The 16,798-nt window shown below is 45.5% G+C and overlaps 1 protein-coding gene across 9 annotated transcripts in view; it reads left to right on the top strand.

Moving 5' to 3' along the window:
• Positions 1-16,798, top strand: part of INF2 (inverted formin 2) — a 174,079-nt gene that overhangs the window by 141,991 nt on the left and 15,290 nt on the right. For all 9 annotated transcript variants that reach the window (XM_063947424.1, XM_063947423.1, XM_063947425.1 and 6 more), the window contains 4 exons: positions 6,331-6,451; positions 9,202-9,366; positions 11,717-11,819; positions 16,645-16,791. In XM_063947424.1, the coding sequence (XP_063803494.1) occupies positions 6,331-6,451; positions 9,202-9,366; positions 11,717-11,819; positions 16,645-16,791 (536 nt within the window). The remainder of the gene's footprint in view (positions 1-6,330; positions 6,452-9,201; positions 9,367-11,716; positions 11,820-16,644; positions 16,792-16,798) is intronic.

The raw sequence follows: 16,798 nt of genomic DNA, 5'->3' as shown, positions 1-16,798 counted from the left end.
TCGGTTCCTTGCCATACCCCTAGATATTTGCAATTCTGTTCCTATTCCATTGATACAAGCTTCATCTTTAAACCCAGTAAATGTGGTCGTTGTTTTGTTTCTCTGACGTCCTAGTGGATGCTGGGAACTCCGTAAGGACCATGGGGAATAGCGGCTCCGCAGGAGACTGGGCACAAAAGAAAAGCTTTAGGACTACCTGGTGTGCACTGGCTCCTCCCCCTATGACCCTCCTCCAAGCCTCAGTTAGATTTTTGTGCCCGACCGAGCTGGGTGCAATCTAGGGGGCTCTCCTGAGCTTCTTAGGAAAAGTTAGTTTTAGGTTTTTTATTTTCAGTGAGACCTGCTGGCAACAGGCTCACTGCATCGAGGGACTAAGGGGAGAAGAAGCGAACCTGCCTGCTTGCAGCCAGCTTGGGCTTCTTAGGCTACTGGACACCATTAGCTCCAGAGGGACCGAACACAGGCCCAGCCTCGGAGTCCGGTCCCAGAGCCGCGCCGCCGGCCCCCTTACAGAGCCAGAAGCAAGAAGAAGTCCGGAAAATCGGCGGCAGAAGACACTTCACCAAGGTAGCGCACAGCACTGCAGCTGTGCGCCATTGCTCCTCATGCACACCACACGCTCCGGTCACTGATGGGTGCAGGGCGCTGGGGGGGGCGCCCTGAGCAGCAATATGAACACCTTGGCTGGCTAAAATACATCACATATAACCTCCAGGGCTATATGGATGTATATTAACCCCTGCCAGATTCCTGAAAAAAGCGGGAGAAAAGTCCGCCGAGAAGGGGGCGGAGCCTATCTCCTTAGCACACTGGCGCCATTTTCCCTCACAGCTCCGCTGGAAGGACGTCTCCCTGACTCTCCCCTGCAGTCCTGCACTACAGAAAAGGGTAAAACAAGAGGGGGGGGCACTAATTAGGCGCAGTATAATATAAACAGCAGCTATAAGGGGGAAAAACACTCTGTATAGTGTTATCCCAACATATATATAGCGCTCTGGTGTGTGCTGGCATACTCTCCCTCTGTCTCCCCAAAGGGCTAGTGGGGTCCTGTCCTCTATCAGAGCATTCCCTGTGTGTGTGCTGTGTGTCGGTACGACTGTGTCGACATGTATGAGGAGGAAAATGATGTGGAGGCGGAACAATTGCCTATAATGGAGATGTCACCCCCTAGGGAGTCGACACCTGAGTGGATGGGCTTATGGAAGGATTTACGTGAAAGTGTCAGCTCTTTACAAAAGACGGTTGATGACATGAGACAGCCGGCTACTCAGCTTGTGCCTGTCCAGGCGTCTCAAAGACTATCGGGGGCTCTAAAACGCCCGCTACCTCAGATGGCAGATACAGACGCCGACACGGATACTGACTCCAGTGTCGACGATGAAGAGACGAATGTGACTTCCAGTAGGGCCACACGTTACATGATTGAGGCAATGAAAAATGTTTTACACATTTCTGATAGTACGAGTACCACTAAAAAGGGTATTATGTTTGGTGAGAAAAAACTACCTGTAGTTTTTCCTGCATCTGAGGAATTAAATGAAGTGTGTGATGAAGCGTGGGTTTCTCCCGATAAAAAACTGATAATTCCTAAAAGGTTATTGGCATCATACCCCTTCCCGCCAGAGGATAGGGCACGTTGGGAAACACCCCCTAGGGTGGATAAAGCACTCACACGCTTGTCTAAACAGGTGGCACTACCGTCTCCTGATACGGCCGCCCTTAAGGAACCTGCTGACAGAAAGCAGGAGAATATCCTAAAATGTATATACACTCACACGGGTGTTATACTGCGACCAGCAATCGCCTCAGCCTGGATGTGCAGTGCTGGGGTGGCTTGGTCGGATTCCCTGACTGAAAATATTGATACCCTGGATATGGACAGTATATTACTGACTATAGAGCATTTAAAAGATGCATTTTTATATATGCGTGATGCAGAGAGGGATATTTGCCGACTGGCATCAAGAGTAAGTGCGCTGTCCATATCTGCCAGAAGAGGGTTATGGACGCGGCAGTGGTCAGGTGATGCTGATTCCAAAAGGCATATGGAAGTATTGCCTTATAAAGGGGAGGAGTTATTTGGGGTAGGTCTATCGGACCTGGTGTCCACGGCAACTGCTGGGAAATCCACATTTTTACCCCAGGTAGCCTCTCAACATAAGAAGACGCCGTATTATCAGGCGCAGTCCTTTCGGCCCCATAAGGGCAAGCGGGCAAAAGGCTCCTCATTTCTGCCCCGTGGCAGAGGGAGAGGAAAAAGGCTGCAGCAAACAGCCAGTTCCCAGGAACAGAAGCCCTCTCCCGCTTCTGCCAAGTCCTCAGCATGACGCTGGGGCTCTACAAGCGGACTCAGGCACGGTGGGGGCCCGTCTCAAGAATTTCAGCGAGCAGTGGGCTCACTCACAAGTGGACCCCTGGATCCTTCAGGTGGTATCTCAGGGGTACAAATTGGAATTCGAGACGTCTCCCCCCCCCCCGCCGTTTCCTAAAGTCTGCCTTACCGACGTCTCCCTCCGACAGGGAGGCGGTATTGGAAGCCATTCACAAGCTGTATTCTCAGCAGGTGATAATCAAGGTACCCCTCCTGCAACAGGGAAAGGGGTATTATTCCACGCTGTTTGTGGTACCGAAGCCGGATGGCTCGGTGAGACCTATTTTAAATCTAAAATCTTTGAACACTTACATACAGAGGTTCAAATTCAAGATGGAGTCACTCAGAGCGGTGATCGCGAACCTGGAAGAAGGGGATTATATGGTGTCTCTGGACATCAAGGATGCTTACCTCCATGTCCCAATTTACCCTTCTCACCAAGGGTACCTCAGGTTTGTGGTACAGAACTGCCACTATCAGTTTCAGACGCTGCCGTTTGGATTGTCCACGGCGCCCCGGGTCTTTACCAAAGTAATGGCCGAAATGATGATACTCCTTCGAAGGAAAGGAGTTTTAATTATCCCTTACTTGGACGATCTCCTGATAAGGGCAAGATCCAAGGAACAGTTGGTAGTCGGAGTAGCACTATCTCAAGTAGTGCTGCGGCAGCACGGTTGGATTCTCAATATCCCAAAATCGCAGCTGATCCCGACGACACGTCTTCTATTCCTAGGGATGATCCTGGACACAGTCCAGAAAAAGGTGTTTCTCCCGGAAGAGAAAGCCAGAGAGTTATCCGAGCTAGTCAGAAACCTCCTAAAACCAGGCCAAGTATCAGTGCATCAATGCACAAGGGTCCTGGGAAAAATGGTGGCTTCCTACGAAGCAATCCCATTCGTCAGATTCCACGCAAGAACATTCCAGTGGGACCTGCTGGACAAATGGTCCGGATCGCATCTTCAGATGCATCGGCGGATAACCCTGTCCCCAAGGACAAGGGTCTCTCTCCTGTGGTGGTTGCAGAGTGCTCATCTTCTAGAGGGCCGCAGATTCGGCATTCAGGACTGGGTCCTGGTGACCACAGATGCCAGCCTGCGAGGCTGGGGAGCAGTCACACAGGGAAGAAACTTCCAGGGCTTGTGGTCAAGCCTGGAGACATCACTTCACATAAATATCCTGGAGTTAAGAGCCATTTACAATGCTCTAAGCCAGTGGTTTCCAAACTTTTTTGAATCACGGTGCCCTAGAATATCAGAATTTTTTTCACGGCACCCCTAGGCCAAAAAATTCTTATTGAGAAATTTAGAAAGAAATATTACATTAAGTAGATCGCGTTTATATGTCATCCTTAGGGTCAGCTGTGTGGTGAGGGACAAGATTTGCTTCTGTTTGGCCACATATTTTATGACTGGCAGCCACCAGCACTGGTTTTGCCTATTATATTGACCATGAATAATTTGAATTGGTCCTGGTCCACCAACCCAGGGCACCCCTGCAAGTGTCCCGAGGCACCCCAGGGAGCCACCGCACACAGTTTGGGAACCTCTGCTCTAAGCCAAGCAAGACCTCTGCTTCAAGGTCAGCCGGTGCTGATCCAGTCGGACAACATCACGGCAGTCGCCCACGTAAACAGACAGGGCGGCACAAGAAGCAGGAGGGCAATGGCAGAAGCTGCAAGGATTCTTCGCTGGGCGGAAAATCATGTGATAGCACTGTCAGCAGTGTTCATTACGGGAGTGGACAACTGGGAAGCAGACTTCCTCAGCAGGCACGACCTCCACCCGGGAGAGTGGGGACTTCACCCAGAAGTCTTCCACATGATTGTAAACCGTTGGGAAAAACCAAAGGTGGACATGATGGCGTCCCGCCTCAACAAAAAACTGGACAGGTATTGCGCCAGGTCAAGGGACCCTCAAGCAATAGCTGTGGACGCTCTGGTAACACCGTGGGTGTACCAGTCAGTGTATGTGTTCCCTCCTCTGCCTCTCATACCCAAGGTGCTGAGGATTATACGGCGGGGAGGAGTAAGAACTATTCTCGTGGCTCCGGATTGGCCAAGAAGGACTTGGTACCCGGAACTTCAAGAAATGCTCACAGAGGACCCGTGGCCTCTACCTCTGAGAAGGGACCTGCTCCAGCAGGGACCCTGTCTGTTCCAAGACTTACCGCGGCTGCGTTTGACGGCATGGCGGTTGAACGCCGGATCCTAAAGGAAAAAGGCATTCCAGACGAAGTCATCCCTACTTTGATAAAAGCCAGAAAGGATGTAACCACAAAGCATTATCACCGCATCTGGCGGAAATATGTTGCGTGGTGCGAGGCCAAAAAGGCCCCGACGGAGGAATTTCAACTGGGTCGATTCCTGCATTTCCTGCAAGCAGGAGTGTCTATGGGCCTAAAATTAGGATCCATTAAGGTCCAGATTTCGGCCCTGTCGATTTTCTTTCAGAGAGAACTGGCTTCAGTGCCTGAAGTCCAGACGTTTGTTAAGGGAGTGCTACATATACAGCCTCCTTTTGTGCCTCCAGTGGCACCCTGGGATCTGAATGTTGTTTTGGGTTTCCTAAAATCACATTGGTTTGAACCACTCAACACTGTGGACTTAAAATATCTCACATGGAAAGTGGTCATGCTGTTGGCCCTGGCTTCAGCCAGGCGTGTGTCAGAATTGGCGGCTTTATCCTGTAAAAGCCCTTACCTGATTTTTCATACGGACAGGGCAGAATTGAGGACTCGTCCTCAATTTCTCCCAAAGGTGGTTTCAGCGTTTCATCTGAACCAGCCTATTGTGGTACCTGCGGCTACTAAAGACTTGGAGGACTCCAAGTTGCTGGACGTTGTCAGGGCCCTGAAAATATGTTTCCAGGACGGCTGGAGTCAGAAAATCTGACTCGCTATTTATCCTGTACGCACCCAACAAGCTGGGTGCTCCTGCTTCTAAGCAGACTATTGCTCGTTGGATTTGTAGTACAATTCAGCTTGCGCATTCTGTGGCAGGCCTGCCACAGCCAAAATCTGTAAAAGCCCACTCCACAAGGAAGGTGGGCTCATCTTGGGCGGCTGCCCGAGGGGTCTCGGCTTTACAACTTTGCCGAGCTGCTACTTGGTCAGGGTCAAATACTTTTGTGAAATTTTACAAATTTGACACTCTGGCTGAGGAGGACCTGGAGTTTTCTCACTCGGTGCTGCAGAGTCATCCGCACTCTCCCGCCCGTTGGGAGCTTTGGTATAATCCCCATGGTCCTAACGGAGTTCCCAGCATCCACTAGGACGTCAAAGAAAATAAGAATTTACTTACCGATAATTCTATTTCTCGTAGTCCGTAGTGGATGCTGGGCGCCCATCCCAAGTGCGGATTGTCTGCAATACTTGTACATAGTTATTGTTAACAAATCGGGTTATTGTTGTTGTGAGCCATTTTTTCTAGAGGCTCCTCTGTTATCATGCTGTTAACTGGGTTCAGATCACAGGTTATACGGTGTGATTGGTGTGGCTGGTATGAGTCTTACCCGGGATTCAACATCCTTCCTTATTGTGTACGCTCGTCCGGGCACAGTATCCTAACTGAGGCTTGGAGGAGGGTCATAGGGGGAGGAGCCAGTGCACACCAGGTAGTCCTAAAGCTTTTCTTTTGTGCCCAGTCTCCTGCGGAGCCGCTATTCCCCATGGTCCTTACGGAGTTCCCAGCATCCACTACGGACTACGAGAAATAGAATTATCGGTAAGTAAATTCTTATTTTTTTCCCTCTATTTTTTTATTTATTATTAATTTTTTGGGGGGGAGAAGTTGTCGTTTTTGTTATTTTTCAAAAGTGACAATTTCTTGCTTTGTGTTTTTAAGCACTGGTTGTTCACTCTTACACCACTTTCTTTTTCTGATACTGTGCATGTGTGCCATGTGGATATTAATTTTGATATTTAATAGTTTCTCCATCTCACCAGATCTTCTTTTTTTCCAGTGTTAATATAGAAAATATATATAGTGAAACAAGTAGCAATCAAAGAAGATTAAAAGACTTGCTAAGTAAAATTTCCACGTCGACAAATGATGTAAAGGAACAGTACGAAAAATGTGTTCAGGTGAGTGTAAAAGATATACCGGTAATTAAAAATTTCCATGTAGACAGACTGATACAAGTGATTGGACTGTCCAGCTTGTGCAGGTGATGTCTTCTCAGGCTTCAGAATCCCAGCTGAACTTTTATTCAGTGACATGTTTCACCAGGTGATCTGAAAAATGTACTGTATGCACGCTCGCCTTTCAGTCATTCTCATCATAGGTGGAAACAGCATGGAGTAGTGGAGCTTTAGCTCTCTTCAACCATCTGAGTGCTGCTTAGAAGATCTAGGGGTGGACGCATCAAGCATCACATTTTGAATGCAATGCATCCCACCAATGATTGCATGCAATTCAGCGTTTGTTAAAATCTTAATGCATACGCCGTTAATAAAGGACAGCTCTGCCCATAAGAGATGTCTTTTGCGGTGTGTAGACTTCCGGTTTTGTGATCCAGGAGTCCTTCTGCACATGTCTCATATCATGCATGCGCCACAGAGGACACTGGGAAGCATCAGATTGGATTAATCTCAGTGCAGAACTTGAAAAGAAGACCATAGGCTTCTATTGGGTAACACCATCTAAAGATGCCATTACCCACTGGGTCCAGAAATATATCGCATTCTCGAGTTTGGTGCGTGTATGGAAATCGGCCAAACCTCAGAAATACCCTTTGATGCATCCCACCCCTAGATGCACGTATATAACGATAACCGCTCTCGTGTCTTATAGGGAGTTTTCCTTTTTCAGACAAAGTACAGCGTTTCTAAACTTTTTTTAAATGAATTTGTGTCACAGTAAAAGTTTTTGGGGGGCCATGTACAAATGGTCGGGGTTAGAACTTCCTGTGAGCCCTTTCTACCACAAAGGTGGAGGAGAGTACATATCTGCCAAACGGAGCCACTCTTCAAATAGAATATTCTGGTTGCAGGCCCACTGTAGGCTTACCAAATGAGTGTTGCTTTCTGCAACTTCTCCTGGCCATCAGCAGGCTTTTCTATAGCTGGCCTATATCGGATAAAAGAGGATCCACCACATCTTCCTCAAATCAGGATACGCAAATCTACCTATCCTCCCCAGATTTATCACCATCTGTATTGGCTCGTGTCACTGGATGCCTGTCTGCCATTTCATCTTGGATGTCATCTCGCCATCTAAAACTCAACATTTCCAAAACAGAATTAATTGTTTTCCCACCAGCTAAGAGTAGTTACCAACCCGATATTGCCATAACTGTTGACAATGCAACTATCCACCCTACCCCACAAGCTCGCTGCCTAGGTGTCATCCTTGACTCTGAACTGTCGTTTGTTCCACACATTCAATCTGTCTCTAAATCATGTTACATGCACCTTAAAAACATATCTAAAATACGCCCTTATCTTACACAAGACACTGCAAAAACTCTAATCCATGCTCTCATCATCTCCTGCATTGATTATTGTAATAGTCCCCTTACTGGTCTTCCCAAACATAGGCTCTCACCACTTCAATCCATTTTAAATGCAGCTGCGAGGCTAATCTTCCTCGCCAGAAGTTCTTCATCTGCTGATCCGCTCTGTCAGTCCCTCCATTGGTTGCCGGTATTCTACCGTGTCAAATATAAAATACTTTTACTTACATACAAGGCTATTACCCAAACTGCACCATCATACATCTCCTCACTCATCTCAAAATATCTCCCTACCAGACCCCTCCGCTCTGCACAAGATCTGCGTCTCTCATCCAGATGTATTACCTGTTCCCACTCAAAATTACAGGACTTTACCCGAGCTTCACCCACTCTGTGGAATGCCCTCCCACGCACAATAAGACTCTCCACTAGTCTCCAAACCTTTTAAACGTTCCCTGAAAACTCATCTCTTCAGACAAGCCTATGAAATTCCAGACCCACTCACATAACCTTCAATGCTTCCCTATCCAGTTACATTCCCTCTGCACAGTCCCCATAACCTCACATTTTGTCTTCCAACATTGCTGGGTGATCATATCATGCAACCCATTAAGAACCTAGCAACCTGGGGAAACATTATGTAACAGGTTGCATCTATCCTTGTGTATCAATACCTATTTCCCTATAGATTGTAAGCTTGCGAGCAGGGCCTTCCTACCGCTATGTCTGTCTTTGCCCTGTTTTGTTCTATAACTGTTGTTCTAATTGTAAAGCGCAACGGAATATGCTGCGCTATATAAGTAACTGCTAATAAATAAATAAATAAATCTTCCATTAGGGCAATTTATTCTGCCTCCAAAACTCCTCTCCTAGATGATCTACTGTACAAATCTTTACACACGAGACATCCATTAACCTTTGTTTTGCTTAAGGCTGGTTTTTACACTTTTAGAAATGGTCAGAGACAGGAGAGGAAGTAATGGGGCGATTTTTGCCTATTATCGGAGCGATCTGTCTAGATTACGTATAAATTAAGTACGGATCGCTCTGTGTGTACACCCCATAGCGATGGCGATGCACGGTCCCGCACGTCGCCATTGCCCACTCAGATCTTTAGCATATGCAGCAGGCAAGATCTAGTTAGATCGCCTAGCATGTGCATAAAAAAAACACTGGTTGGCACACATCGCTCAGCACACATCACTGTGTGTATAGCGATCTGTGCTAACCTAGATCACGTAGCACACAGCACTAGTCGCCCCGTGTGTACGCCCCCTAATACTGGCTGTGTACAGATGCAGAATAGCCCTTTTTGATGGCTGGTATAGGGTGGAAAATGCTGGATCATCAGAATGATTCTATTTCCTGTGATATATGTAGGACTGCATTGACTCGCTGAAGGACCTGGTGCAACAGCTGGAAAATATTTCCCAAAAAAAGAAGAAGTTGGCAGATTATTTATGTGAAGATCCAACAAAGCTGTCGCTAGAAGATACATTTGGTACCATGAAGACGTTCAGGGACCTCTTTCTGAAAGCAAAGAAGGTTTGCAGTTTTAAAATAACAGTATACATAAACTATTTCATAACAATCTGCAAGACAGGGACTAACAGGTAAAAATTCTGTTGAGGTTATTTGGGGATTTTTACTAAATGTATGCTCAGGGCACACCTGCTGGCTGACATGACTTTTCTTGGACCAGTCCCAATATTTATGCATAGCCCCTGGAGTGTGGTTTGGGTAATCTAAGTGTTAGATTATAAATGTGACATATTTTGTTTTGAATTTCAGACCAGTACTGTGGACAGGAAAGGGGGTGGGGTTCTGACACACCAAAATGTTTCTGAAAGGTTTCATTCATACTATGGCCGACTAGACTAACGCCATGCATCACAATATTTACAGTTGCTGCTGGCCGAATAGACTAACGCCATGCATCACAATATTTACAGGTGCTGCTGGCCGACTAGACTAACGCCATGCATCACAATATTTACGGTTGCTTCTGGCATTGTAGGGGAATGTGCCCAAAACTAGAGATTGTACGGTACACCAATATGCTCCTTTCCCTTAACCAACACATCACTCACTCCACATCTAAAATCTTGTTTTTTCTGGGATAAATTGGTCTATAAACGCCAACAAGGAAATTTACTAACCTGCTCATATGGTAAATGCTGGATCTATGCAGGAGATATTGTATAGTTCTTAAAAAAAAAAAACAAAGAAAATACTAGCACACTCACAGTGAATCTTATATGGGCCAGAGTAGTATTAGCCGTTAGGCAACCTAGGCCCCTGCCTAGAAACCAGTGATTAAGAGGCCAGGAGTACTGGTCTATCCCAACTGAAGTAGACCCAATTGCAAGCCTATGCATGTATATAGGAATGTCAACAGAGCTCTAGGGCCCCAGTGTGCTGGCGTCTTGGTGTCCCACCAATACATAACACATACCATCAAGAACTGCTGTAATGTGAGCATCCCAGGGGGTGTGAATGTGTGGACTAATAGGAATATGCTGGTCTGTGCAGTCCTTTGCCCCCACTTTCACGCCAACCTTTAATCTGGCTCGGTTGGGCTGAAACCATGGGTCCTGGCTGGCTGCTTCACCCGTCCCAATAGGAATATAACACAAGGCAGGCTTGGGTCCAACTACTTTGATCCGTTAATTTTTAGTTTCTAGTCGGTAAGTCATTATGATGCTTATGTAATAACTGCTCCTACAGTATGTGCTCATGTGTGCTGTGACCCATAGTAACCAAACCTTTTCTAAGCTATAGTAGAATAAAGTGTATTTTATGTGTCCCCATTGGCTGTTTGGCTGGGTTACGGTCGTTAGGTCGACACAACTTAGGGCGACACTCAGATCGACCACTGAAGGTCGACATGACCGTTAAGTCGACGTGTACTAGGTCAAAAGGTCGACATGCGTTTTTCCCATTTTTTGGATTTGTTCATACTTAATGATCCACGTGGACTATGATTGGAACGGTAATCTGTGGCGAGCGAAGCGAGGCACCTTGCCTGAAGCATGGCGAGTGGACACGGTGCACTAATTTGGGTTCCCCGTCACTTTATGGAGAAAACGACACCGAAAACCGTCAAAAACCTCATGTCGACCTTTTGACCTGTTGACCTAGTACATGTCGACCTAATGACCATGTCAACATATTGTCCCTGTCGACCTAATGCATGTCGACCTTCCATGGTCGACCTAAGTTGTGTCTATCCAACGACCCACACCCGTTTTGGCTAACCAAAAAACACCAACATAAGTGACCTAGCGTGGTCAAGCTGCATTGTGCAGGAAGGTCACAAGGCATATGTGCCTGCTACAGACTGAAAATGGTAACCCCTCACACAGTGCAGCAATGTGTATGCCCCACTCCCAACACACACCCGGTTGCAATTTTCCTACACTGCACTACTAGAATCCTGCAGGCTATACAATATCTTCTACGAATACCCACACATAGTATACTATGTTCCCCTGAGTACACTATGTTCCCGTTTCCCCCAGTTCCCCTCCTACTAAAGCTTTACCCACTGGTCACCATAACTGCACAGACACACCACTAGGACCCCTATGGACAACACAGAAAAATGCAACACCTTTTTAGTCTAGAACTATGTATCCCTAACTTGGGAGGCTCTGTATAGCATGTGCGATATAGGGAAAGCTTTGGGGGAATTTGTGCTTGTGTGTGTTTTGTTTTTTTCTAAATACATTTTTATTGTCTTGTGATATCCTGTTCATTGAACAGTTCTGTCCATATTGCGCAGTATTATCTCTTTATAATGAAGAAATGAGTGTGGCTACTTCTCTCATAAGGGATTACTATTTACAGTTACTATTGCCTACACAATGCTGTACTAAAACTGATTTCTACTTAGGAAAATAAAGATAGAAAAGAACAGGCGGTTAAGGCTGAAAAAAGAAAAAAGCAACTTGAGGAAGATGAAGCAAAAAGACAGAAAGGAGAAAATGGAAAAATCAGTAAGTCCCATTAGTAAACCAGCCATCCTGTTCTGTAGTTATACATCTGTTCCTTACGCTAAGAGTTATTCTATCCATTATGCTGTTACATACTCTGTCCCTGCCTGGTACAGTAGCTTTATGTAGCAATGGATGAAAAACTTTGCTCAAGTTATTGTGGATATGGGAGAGATTTTATCAAAGCTTGAACAAAATGAACGCACCCATTAATCAGTTCCTGTCATTTTTCAATAAAAGCCCAGGGCCGGTGCAAGGTTTCTCGGCACCCTAGGCCAGGCCTGGCCAACCTGTGGCTCGCCAGATGTTGTGAAACTACACATCCCAGCACGCCCTGCCACAGTTTTAGCATTCCCTAATAGCAAAACTGTGGCAAGGCATGATGGGACTTGTAGTTTTACAACAGCTGGAGAGCCACAGGTTGGCCAGGCCTGCCCTAGGCAAAACTTCAGTCTACCGCTCCCAAGCACCACCATCCCAGCCCTTCAGATGAAAGAGCGACTTACTGTATAAGTTCCACAGCCACCACTTGCATTAAGTACAACAAGGATGTTTCTTTCAGAGACATCCTTAATTTTGTGATAGGCAGACTTAGTGGTGCCCCCCAAGCTCCCGGCATCCTAAGCAGCTGCCCTAATGTTTGAGATGACCCTGACAAAGCCTATAATATCGCAGTTTGATGCTGATTGGTTGGTACTTTATTTTTCTCCACTTTATCTCTGTCTTTGATAAATCTCTCCCTATGGAAGAATTAATCCAGAGATCAGTGTCTATCATTAGGAAATCCTAAGGCACCAACAATTGGAAGCTGTCTAAAACACTTCCTGCAGCACCCCACATTGAGTGCTGGCCACTGAATTGGAGGAGAAGTACTGTAGTAAGCAACTTTGTACATGTAGAGTTGCCAGTTGTTGCTCCTCCATGTCTGTGATGGGCTGGAAGGGTGGTGCTACTGCCTGCTAAGGTAAGAAGCAGTGAGAATGGAGGCACTGCTTCCTAGGGAAATGTCATCAGACTCATTCACTGATGGTTAGGCCTCAAGTAATGCCGGTCTGTTCTGGAAGGTATGAATGGCTCTTTTTGGTATTGCTGAACCTTGGTACCCAGCTGTAAATCACTAGCCGTAGCCTGGTGCAGAGTGATCAACAAGCTATATTAAAATTCACAATCTGTTTGATGCATCCATGACCAAGACCCAGAGACCGTGTCACAAGCAGACCATAGTGGAAACCTGCTGATCACCAGCATCTGGAATGCTCCACGAAGATCCCACAATCCCAGTTGTTGTTGTTATCCTTTATTTATATGGCGTCACATGGGATCCGCAGCATCCAATTACAGAGTAAACAAATAAGCAAAACATGAAGACAGTGACTTACAATTCAGTACAATATAGGACAAGCACTGGTTATAGAAAACATAGCTGCGTCTGTAAACAGCACTGAAATAAGTATCAGGGCGGCAGAAAACTGAGGGATTTGGTGCCATCAAAAGGAGTATTGAAAAGAAGATAAGTTAAGTAAGAAACGTAAAAGCACATGCGGGAAGAGAACCCTGCTCGTCAAAGCTTACATTCCAAAGAGGAGGGCAGGGGTGACACAGATGGGGTAGAAAGTAAGCGTGGGCACAGAGGGCTTAGGATGAGAGACTGCTGGGTTTGGTGAAGTGTATCTTGGGAGCCCGCATGAAGTTTTGTAGAGAGGTGGAGAGTCTGAGTGGGAGAGAGAGAGAGAATTCAAGAAAAAGGGAGCAGCAGATGCAAAATCTTGTAGGAAGAAGTGGGACTCGATTGTGTCAATTACATCCCTGCACAACCTGCAATTGTTGGGAATTATGTGTGTGTGCACTGTGCAGGTGTTGATATTTGTAGAGTTATATAGCTACACACCAGCTATGAACAACCAAATTACTTAACCAGTAGTGTTGGTTTATTGAAGTATAAGAGGTACAGCCATACTCCCTGTGATATACACACTGGTGATGGAACAAAGCTTCAATGCAGTGGGGTTCTATACAGCTCACCAGCTGCTGAATGTATACTGCAAATGTGTAGCAGTGCAGGGATGCTGGAACAGCTTTGTATTGCAGTATCACTGAAGCTCATGTCTCCATCATGTATCTTCTTACACACACTTACACAGTACAATGGTTGGACATTGATGGTCTAATGCCACTATGATATAGGTTTGACATTGATGGCAGAGAACGAGTGGCTCTCCACCATCGATGGTACAGAGCCCCCTGATTGTGTGGGACATAGCTCTGCCCATGGTGCACCCGTGAAGCCCTGCCCCAAGGTTCTGATTGGCTTATGGGCTAGTCCGTGAAAGAGCAAGGATGATCATCGGTGGGTGAAACCATCAGTGGTCCTCCATTACATAGTTTGCTACCATTGATGGTCAACTGCAGTTTCACCATCGATGGTGAACACACTAATGGCCATTCCTACACAGTACTAAGGATCTACAAGATGGCTGCGGACCATGTCCAGTTACAGATCAGATTAGAGGACATACCTCCCTGGGTCCTTGTGCCCAGCATGTTTGCACAGTGAGGAGAAATGCAGTAGGGCATAACCCTGAAGCTATGTTACTGGTGTGAGTGCCAGTGCATATGGTCCTCAAGGCACCCAAAAAGTCCAGACTTGAAGGCAATATAGGCATATGCACAAGTGACTTAAGTAGTACCTCAATCAGTTTGATTTAACCATCTGTGCTCAACAGGGGCGTATCTGCCCCTTGGCCAGGAAGGGGCGCTGGTCGTGGGATGCTACCCGAGGCCCGGGGGTAGAATCAAAGACTGATTAAGGGGGTCATGGGGGCTTGGTCTCTCAGGGTGCCCCCTGGACAGAGCACAGTACACTATTACACTATAGTACTGAGTGTAGCTTCATTCTATCCACAAATCTCTGGTCTGTCAGCCTACCAGTGCACTCTGGGGGCTGTAGTGCTTTACTTTTCTGCTGTCGTCTCTCAGAACTCCAAATCCCAGCATCCCTCGCATCTGCCTTAACTCATCTTGTCCTGTATTTGGCTGCTAGTTGCAGAATTAATACCCAGCAGCACCATGAACACAGCCCTGCACAGCACAACCCTCTCAAATCATAAGTACATATGTGTGACAAAACTCAACCCCATTTAATGCATGTGTGAGTGCATGCATGACTTTAATTTGTGGCATAATGTGTAAGAGGTACTAATATCGGGGGTATAATGAGTAAGGGGCACTACTACCATGGGCATAATGTATGAGGGGCACTACTACTGTGTGGGCATAATGTATAAAGGGCACTACCAGTGTGTGGGCATATTGTGTATGGGGCACTACTACTGTGTCATAATGTGTATAAGGGGTACTACTGTAGTGTAATGTGAATAAGGGGCTCTACTATGTGGCTTGGTTCTCTTGCATGGCTATCCTTAAAATATGAACTGTTGGGGTGCCTTGAGGGAAACCCTCTTGATTACCATATTTGTTTCTATGACCAACAGAGTAGTGTTATAATCTCCAACAAGGACCCTGAATAAGACCTATCTCTGTTTCTTAGGCTCTTGTTCCTTTGTTAACTTTACTTATTCCCTTGTGCATAACAAAGCAGCTTGGTGTAATAAGCTGCAAAATGTCTGAATCCCATACACAAGCTCAATAATGCTGATTGTTGAAAATAAATAAACCATATATACAGCTTGGTTAATATTTTTCTAATTTATATATTCATTCTTTCTCTTTCGTTCTTTCTCTCTCTTTCAAAAAAGGTATTACAAGAGTATACACCTGGCGCTGTCACCTTACAAGGTGAAAGCAGCTAGTCTCGGGAGACTGATCCCAGTTCTCCCAAAAATATAGAAAACAGAGTTAAAGAATGAGACAGCGCTGTTCACTTTGTATAAAAACTTTTTGTTTACTTTCTTATATATAAAAAGAATACAACATAAAAATATACAATACAGATATTATACTATAATACCGGCCGGTACTGATATTTACCTATTAAGAAATATAATATTAACAATATGGCATATATCACATTGTGTTTGTTTTATATTTATGTAGGTTTTTTCACATATTTTTTACACTTCTAACACTGCTCAGCTAGACTTCACATTCTAACACTTTACTGCTGTCCTTTTCTTTTACATTCAGCATCCTCCTTCATATGCTTAACACTGATCTTTCACTCCTATCCTTTTTTCTGTGTGATGCCCTGGGGTGGTTTGGCTGGGGTCGTCTGGGGGTGCTCTGCGTCCCGGAGGTGAACCCCTATAGTGTTAGGGACCTGTCCGATGAGGTCACCGTGAAGCAGGTGGGCAGGCTCATATACTGGCCAATATATGCCAAGAACCTCAAATATTATATTATGGTTATAATAATTTTAATGGTGTATGGTGCACCTGCACCCTTTGTTCCTATGTTGTAGTATTACAGTACTTAGTCCCAGCAAGGTAGCACATCCCATTATAATAAGCTAGGGTGTGCAGTCCAGGCCCCGTTTCTTAATAGGTAAATATCAGTACCGGCCGGTATTATAGTATAATATCTGTATTGTATATTTTTATGTTGTATTCTTTTTATATATAAGAAAGTAAACAAAAAGTTTTTATACAAAGTGAACAGCGCTGTCTCATTCTTTAACTCTGTTTTCTCTCTCTTTCGTTCTTTCTTTCTGCCTCATCTGCTTTAGCATGATTGTGATAGAAATATAGAATTGTGTAGTGATCACTTATAAGGTGTAGCACATTATATAGCTGCCCAAAAGCTGGGCAGCTAAAGGGTTGCATTTTTTTAGTATTCCCTTATAACCAAGCCTTCTAATGTCTTGTTTTTATAGTTCGCAAAGGGGCAGTGAAGTTGGAAGAAGGCTGTATTATCGATTTATTACTATCTGATATAAAGAAAGGATTCCAACTACGAAAGACTGCAAAAACCAAAGTGGAAGCTGATGTGGCTCAAAAGAACTCAGCAAGTGATTTAAATGGTAAAGT

Source organism: Pseudophryne corroboree, chromosome 12 (genome assembly GCF_028390025.1).
Source record: "Pseudophryne corroboree isolate aPseCor3 chromosome 12, aPseCor3.hap2, whole genome shotgun sequence".
NCBI classification, from domain to species: domain Eukaryota; kingdom Metazoa; phylum Chordata; class Amphibia; order Anura; family Myobatrachidae; genus Pseudophryne; species Pseudophryne corroboree.
The sequence above is the reverse complement of the archived record's forward strand: the minus strand, read 5'-3'. Positions and strand labels throughout refer to the sequence as shown.